This window comes from Raphanus sativus, chromosome 8 (genome assembly GCF_000801105.2).
Source record: "Raphanus sativus cultivar WK10039 chromosome 8, ASM80110v3, whole genome shotgun sequence".
Classification (NCBI taxonomy): domain Eukaryota; kingdom Viridiplantae; phylum Streptophyta; class Magnoliopsida; order Brassicales; family Brassicaceae; genus Raphanus; species Raphanus sativus.
Genome location: NC_079518.1, coordinates 9,833,338 through 9,841,073, shown reverse-complemented (window position 1 = coordinate 9,841,073; position 7,736 = coordinate 9,833,338). Strand labels below are relative to the sequence as shown.

Below are 7,736 nucleotides of genomic sequence, written 5' to 3'. Positions count from 1 at the left end.
TGGTAGAAAGAACCAAAATATTTGTTTTAAGTTGTTAAACTGTCACAATGAAAAACCAAAGTCGTCTTTGATAACATAAGCTTTTGCCAATTCAACCATGACTCAATTTGACTCGGTTCGGTCTTATCAATCTTTGGTTTATTCGGATTGAGAAATTAAACGACAAAAACGGATCGTAAGTTAATAGGAGAAACTGAGCTGGGCCTAACAGGTCAACGAAGGAAAATATTAAACCCATAAAGAAGCTACGAGCCTAAGATCTATTCATCGACGTCGTTTCGTCTTTACCGTCGTTTCTTCCTCCTACTGGCTGGACCCGTTTATTTGGGTTGGCAGCTTCTCTTCGGTCATGTCTTCCTAACTTCTTAACCAAGGTTTAATTCGAGCCGGTTAGGTGAAATAAAATAGCCAACCGGAATTTACAACTAATTTCGTTCGGGTTACTAATATCGTAAACTAAACCGTTTCTTTCCAGGTTAAACCAGAGAGAGAGAGAGAGAGAAGAGCAGCAGCATTTGCTGAATAGGTTTGTCGATCTGTGATCTTCAGAGGGAAGGAGATGATGAAGAAGCTGGTGAAGAAGGTCGGAGCGGAGACTCTGACGCCGGAGCTGAAAGAGAAGCTAAAGGCTTGTGTTCCGGATTCCAAAGTCGTGATGGGAAGAGCCAAACGCGGTCTCTACGCTGGACGCCATATCCAGTACGGTAACCGCGTCAGTGAAGACGGTGGCAACAAGTCAGTCTCTCTTTCTTTTTTTCCCTCTCTATCTATCTATCTCTCAGTCTCGGATGAAGCATCTAAGAAGCTAATTATTAGTTTCTGAAATCTTGATTGCCGTTTGAAAGTGTGTTCAGTAGCTCTTCTAAGTCTTTAGCTGATTAGAGAGAGACTCAACAGTGTTCTTTATTAGTTGCTTCTTGTGTCATGCATGTCTTTCTAAACTAAAGATTCTCTCTTTTTGATTTTACCGCATACATGTTGTGGCCAAAGTTATTCACTTTGGAGATAGAAATGTAAGATTCATATGCACCTCTGTGTGACTAAAGTTATCCACTTTGGGAGATAGAAATGTAGGATTCACGTGCCTCTGTGTGATGAAAGTTGCATTCTTGATCTGATTTCTATGTAAATAATAATACGTATATGAGCTCTCATATATGCGTTTTAAGTGCCTTTTATGATTCTAAATGGTAGTGGTAACTTTTTGTTAATCTTGGTATAATTTTCGGACAGGTCAAGAAGATGTTGGAAACCGAACGTCCAGGAGAAGCGACTGTTCAGCTACATATTCGACCGCCACATTAAAGTCAAAGTCACGACACACGCTCTCCGCTGCATCGACAAAGCAGGAGGGATAGACGAGTACTTGCTGAAAACGCCGTACCAGAAGATGGACACGGAGATGGGTCTTTTCTGGAAAACCAAAGTGGAGCAAAGATACGCAGAGCTAGGCCAGATGGAAGTTGCCTTCTTCAATCCGGAGGATGAAGCCAAGTTCGAACAAGGGTTCAAAGACTTGAATATAGCTAAGAAGGATGCTCGTAGGGAGGCTCGTAAGGAAGCTAGAAGAAAGATGTATGGAGATAAAGGTGGAGAAGAGAAGGGTGAGGGAGAAAGTTCTCTTGAAGCTGGAGCGTCAGAATCACACCAAGATGATCATGGGTGGTTAGAAGCTAATGCTTAAGAGTTCTGGCGGGCTCCCTTTTCTTAATGCTGAGTTCTTAAACGTTTTGGATTTTTGGAAGATGAGAGAGGTAACTGATGTTGTAGGTTATAGGTAAGGATTTTGGCTTTGAACAAAGGTTTTGTTATGAGCGGTTTACACCTTCTTTGGAAATTGGATCTCTGGATGCAATAATTTTTACTTCAAAAGAAAGACCTTCGAAGAGTCTCCTTCTGCATATTTTCAAAACATATATTATCTTCTTTATAAACCAGCTTCTGGGAGAACAATAATCCTCTGTAAATTCTTGAAACTCTATAAACATCCTCGGCAAAATGTAGACATTCTTGAAATTCTTGAAACTCTACAGGGTAATATCTACACCTTAAATACTTTGTTCAATTTATAAGAATTCTAGACTTGGCAGAAGATGGAGTTTTGACTCAAAGAAGCAAAGAATTCACCTGCTTTGGTATCTCTAAACAGTGTGGCTGATAGGAACAACGATGTTCTCACTAACATGATAGCCATTAACCCCTACTGGCATTATGTTTATAATTTTGTTATAAATACATTATCTTTTAAAAAAAATTACATTCTGTGTACAAAATTTTGGTTCAAAATAATATGTTAGTAAATGTTGTAAATTAGCGTTTATATTGGCACGGACATTGATCACCATAGCCACTAATATGTTGTAAAAGGATTTTGTGATTTTATTTGTTGTTATTGTTAAATATACAAAAATTGCTGACAACAGCTTTAATTGGTGACCGTTTAATAAATGAATGAATGGAAAAAGTTGAATAAAAATTCAATTGAAGAAATGAATTGAAAAAAAAAAATGAATGAAGAGGAACAAACGTTCCATATCAAAGTTAAAGAAGGGAAATATTTGTTCATTAGTTCCTCTTTATATGAGGAAAATGGAGGAATGTAGTGGAGTCCATATGTTACTAATTTGACAAAAAAATCAACCGTACTGGTATCAATTATGAGGAATAGCAAATTCATCATCTTTTTTTTTCATATAACATGGTTACCAATTACAGCTATATCTAAGCATTGTTTTCAATTCGGTATTTGAAATCAATGCTACTGGTACTTATTTTCTTCTAATGAGCACAAAATCTGGTCACAAAATCTTTGGTATAAATGTTAATGGAATTAAATGGGGTTAATTAATTAAGTAATACAAAATATAATATGTTTAATGAAAGTGTCCAATAACTTTTTTTTAAGTAGATTTCTTAGGACTTATTTCCTTTTAATAGTATTGATTTATTTCTCCTTATAACTCAATAAAAATTTAATTTGAGGAAAACGTAGTCTAGCACATTCGAACCTAGCAGCCCTAACCTATCACGGAATCAAAGATACCAACTACGCCAATCAAGATTTTTACCTGACTGCACCGACGTGTTAGCAATTCACCGGAGGGACGAAGTTCCATCTCGGTGCTTACCAAGATTCCAACCTCTTTTAGAGGCGAGAACATCCATTCCAAGACGCATTAGTGCTTCCACAACTGAGACAGACTCCTCACTAATCTTCGGCTCAACTTTATTCTTGGTCTCAATGTCTCCCCAAACAAAGATCGACAAATCAAACAATTTCTGCTCGTGAGTGTTAGGAAACACTTCTCCCTTCTTTTTCTCTCTCAAGGTTCTTTACATACTTCCTTTTCAAGACCATGACCTTATCATAAACTGAGTTTGACAAACTGGAAAGCTGATCGAAGACTTGAGCTGCTCATATAAAACCTTCATGTCATCCCAATGGTCTAACTTGTAGTCGATGAACCCTCGTAACACCATGAGCTCTTCTTCATCACGGCATAAATATTTCACTTTAGCAAAGATCATAACTCAATGGATAATCACTTTATCATGTTTGGAAATATGATAATATTTTCATGATTCTAATCTAAATAGGATGAAACTTGATTTGAAGACATTAATCACTAGAGAATCACCATAAAATTTAAGAAATCTCATATGAATTATGATGAAGAAGATATCTCATTTTCTAATCAGATGATTCCAACTTATCCTTTTGCAATATGATAATATCTTCGTAATTCTAATCAAATCAGGATGCATCAAGAAGAAGAAAAACTTGATTATGAGACATTAATCATGTCTAGGTAGTCATAACTCATGGTAATTCTGTTGTTGTTGGTGGATCTCATGCAGGAGAGTTCAACAGCATGTGCACAGTTCCTAACCGATTGACGAAAACAAATCTTCAGCAGATCATCTCTATTATAGCTGTTGAAAGAAGATGTAAACTTATCAGAAATAAAATTTGATCCAAAATCCAAGTTTCGGAAGCTTTGGGCGACAACATTAACTGAAGTATCCATTCCAAGCGACCACAGATGGCTTCCTATCACTCCAGAGAGAGTGAGCAGACGGTTACTGAACAATCCAAAATATGTATTTAGAAAGTTTTCAAATGAATATATATTTAGAAAGTTTTAACTATGAAAATATGTATGAGAATCCTTGGCTTCTAGTATGTGAAACAATCAATGTCATTTATTATGCAATAGTTCTCAATGAAATAAAACTACACTCAAATAAAACTATTTATGTTTTTTCCCAAAATTAGGACATAAAAAGGTTCTCAAAATATCATTTATTAAAAAATGAAAAACCAATAATATATAGTTTCTATTTGGATGTTAAAGTTAGTAGTTAGTGTTTAAAAATTAGTACTTGAAGAATAGGAGTAGGCTTAGAAATTAAGTATTAGACTTTTTAAACTAAGTGGTATTTTAAAATAGTTGGTGGCAGTTGCCCCCCCCCCCCCGGATGAAATCTTTAAATTCTTTATAACATGTATGAACTTTAGGTTTTTTCCTACTATATTTTTTTGTGTGTGCAGTTTTCTCCTCCTAAAGATCAAATTTTAACTTTTTCTATGTTTATATTTGATTTGCCCCGTAAAAGAATGTTACATCCGCCACTGAGCTTATACATACAGTAGCAGCAGCGATAAAACATTGTGGAAAAACATCAATTGCAAAAATATGCTACTTGAAAAATCACTAAATCTTGTCAGTATAAACTTATGACAAAAATACAAGATATTTAAATAGAAAAACTAAATCAAATAAAAATATGATTAGTGTAATATATTTATATAGGTGGGCATCTCCACAAATACTTGTTAACCAGGGGAGCCATGTGAAGATAGACTATGCATGGAAAATCCATATTAGAAATAAATATTCTATTTCGTAACAAAAAAAAAAATTCTATCAAACAATATTTTTCCAGGAAGCACATGCATAAAATACACTTAAAACGATGTAAGATATGTGTGCGCGTTTAGATGCTAAATTGTTACAATGGATAACCAAAGTCGTCCTTGATAGATACTCATCAAACATGTATTTAAAGGTTAGGAAGATTAAATAACTTTTAAGAGCTAATTTTCCAATGAATATATGGCTGAAAAGGTTCAAGTATGAAACAGAAAAGAGAGATGAAAATACCAGTACAATATTTCTACAATGCCTTAGAACTGTAAAAATAACACATTCAATGAAATGAGAAAACAAAAAACGTATGTAAATGTAAAAGTAAAAAGCGATGTCAATGTGTTTTTAAGCTATGAATTCTGAACAATGGTAAGAGCATAAGACTATGTTACATACACAGTAATACTGCAGCTTATTACATGCTTGTTTGTATCTTTCTCCCACAGTATCTCCACCAAAACTTTCTCTTGATTCCCTTATCAGCCTGCGTGTTACACACAGAGCTTGAAACTTGCTGGCATGGCCAAGTTACTAATGCCCTTACAACAACACGTATATTTCGTATTCAAATACAGTGGCCCGAGTCTGTGGCTGCAGGACATAGATGCGTCGCTCAGCCATCAGGTCCATCATGGTATCCAGCGCTTTGGAATCCTTTTGCTACCAAAACCATTGACCATATTTTTGGACCAGGGCAAGATTACTCTGACAATTTGCAATATCCAACTTGCCAAACATTTTAGTTCACACCCCATCTCGTTCCTCAAACGAACGCAATAGCATTCTCTCCCGAAGCAATGGCCAGTCTTCGCCAAGTTGAGCTGGATTTAGCTCCACCGCAACTCTAAAATCAAGCAAAGACACCTGATGCTGTTCTTGCGTCATGTCAGAAGGTCGGTTGCTAGTTTGTATCTGCAAACTATTACTCGGCCACACTCCATTCAAGATCCCCTCTCGGCTCTGTCGTGACCGAGCTCCAGACAGATCAACGCATGATTTGATCAGTTTCTTCAGGTACACGTCCAACACGTTGCTTAACATACTAGAACACTCCCCTGAAACCCCTCCAAGACCCTGTGCTACTGCTATATTCTCCATCCGCTTTCTCAGCATCTCTGCGTCTGATAGTCCACCACTGTCGTAGCAGCTAGTGAAGTCAGCCCTGGTCGAAACTGGAACTGTTCTGCGGGCCCCACCGGCGCAAAATGAAACCCCTAGAGGTGCCGTTACAGGACCCTTTGAAAGAACCAATCTGCCTCGTTCATCTTGAGCTTCATCATCTATGCTAACTGGAGCTAATGGGACTCTTTCATCAGAATACCGACCTGGTTTATGATGCATAGAACTTTCAACCTTTCCGTTTGGACCAAGTGGACTAGGCCTATCTCTGATTGTCCCCACACACATTCCAGACCGAACCTTAGGTAACACCCCATTTGACCAAACATGATCATTCCTATTAGGTCCATCCTCTTTCCCAAGCACCAAAGATTTGTGTGGTGGTGGTGGTGGTGGGGATTTAGCGAGAGATGCATTCTTCAAGATGGAGTGAATCAACTTGTTGTGCAGAGGAAGATTCTCCCTCCCCAAAAGACGGAGACATGACTTATCAAACTCGCTCTTAGTAAGCTTCTGACTCAGAAACCTACCCAAGTAGTAAAAGTACCTTCTGGATCTTTCAACCCCAATCTTCTTCACAATATGCCCTTTCAGCGCGGCCAGATCAATCCTGGGACCTTCAGGACGTTGCATACTTCTCTTTCTTCTTCTTCTTCTTCTGAACCCAGACGGAAACAGTCAGAGGAGTGCACAAGATGCACCCTTTATCTTTTACACCAATAAATCCAACTCATTAACTTATATTATAACTTGTCAAACTCAAAGCCAGGAGGAGCATATCAAGAACTTGGCTGAAGCTTCAAGTAGAGGCCATATAATGCAAAAGCCAAATCTCATCTCCCCCAAAACCAAAACCAAAACCAAAACCAAAACCCTAGAGATCATCATTTACAATCTAGCTTACACCAACAAGGTTAAATTCTCCACACTTGGCTGATTCAGTATCAGGAGATATTACAAACCCTAATTCAAAAGTTACCACCAAATCAATCACTCAGAAGGACGACACGTCCACCAAGTACACGAAACTGCATCAGAGCATTTTTCTTTTCAGTTCAACGCCCAATTCAGAAGCTAAGAAGTTGAGAATTACCGGAAAATTTCAGCTGGAGCAAATCGGGATCACTGGTAGTTGAGAATAAAAAAAAAGATTCGAGCTTGAGAACAGAGCAACGAATTCGAATTGAAGATAGGAGGAGGCGGGCAATGAGAAGCGGGACCCCAAAGCAGGAAACACAAGTGTTTGAAGATTGAAATTGAGCAAGTTTTTTTTTTTTGCTCAGATTGACCAGAATTCAGAGAAATGACAAAAAAAACAAAAAACAAAAAAAAAAGAAAAGTATGCAACTTTCTTCTTCCGACAAAACCAGTGTTCTATCGGCTGTCGGATCAAATCTCTTTTTTTTTTGTGTGTGGGCTTTGTTCGTATAGCTCTCGCACTCAGATTTGAATGTCTGAAAGTTTCGCTCTTTCTGTGTTTGTTACCTTCGATCGCTGCTTATTTGGGTTTTGTTCCTTTTCTTCTTCTTCTTTTTTATTCTGTCTTTTTTTTTTCCCTCTCTGTTCTCTCCCTCTCTGCCTTGATAATAATATTTGCTTATTGTGTTTTTTTTTTTCTCGTTCTGCTTATTGTACTTTGGATTAAACCAAGCTTGACATAAGAACATAGATTCATTCATCCATCCT

At 37.4% G+C, this 7,736-nt stretch overlaps 2 protein-coding genes across 2 annotated transcripts; one reads left to right on the top strand and one right to left on the bottom strand.

Moving 5' to 3' along the window:
* The first annotated feature begins 490 nt into the window (after positions 1-490).
* Positions 491-1,893, top strand: LOC108819484 (uncharacterized). The gene is made up of 2 exons (XM_018592526.2): positions 491-735; positions 1,234-1,893. Exons 1-2 carry the CDS (start codon positions 560-562, stop codon positions 1,682-1,684), a joined length of 627 nt encoding a protein of 208 aa, XP_018448028.1. The 5' UTR covers positions 491-559; the 3' UTR covers positions 1,685-1,893.
* Positions 1,894-5,138: 3,245 nt separating this feature from the next.
* On the bottom strand, positions 5,139-7,631 carry LOC108822854 (uncharacterized). Its single transcript, XM_056992465.1, has 2 exons — positions 7,144-7,631; positions 5,139-7,078 (listed from the first exon to the last, which is right to left on the bottom strand). Exon 2 carries the CDS (start codon positions 6,681-6,683, stop codon positions 5,676-5,678), a length of 1,008 nt encoding a protein of 335 aa, XP_056848445.1. The 5' UTR covers positions 6,684-7,078; positions 7,144-7,631; the 3' UTR covers positions 5,139-5,675.
* Between the last annotated feature and the right edge of the window lie 105 nt (positions 7,632-7,736).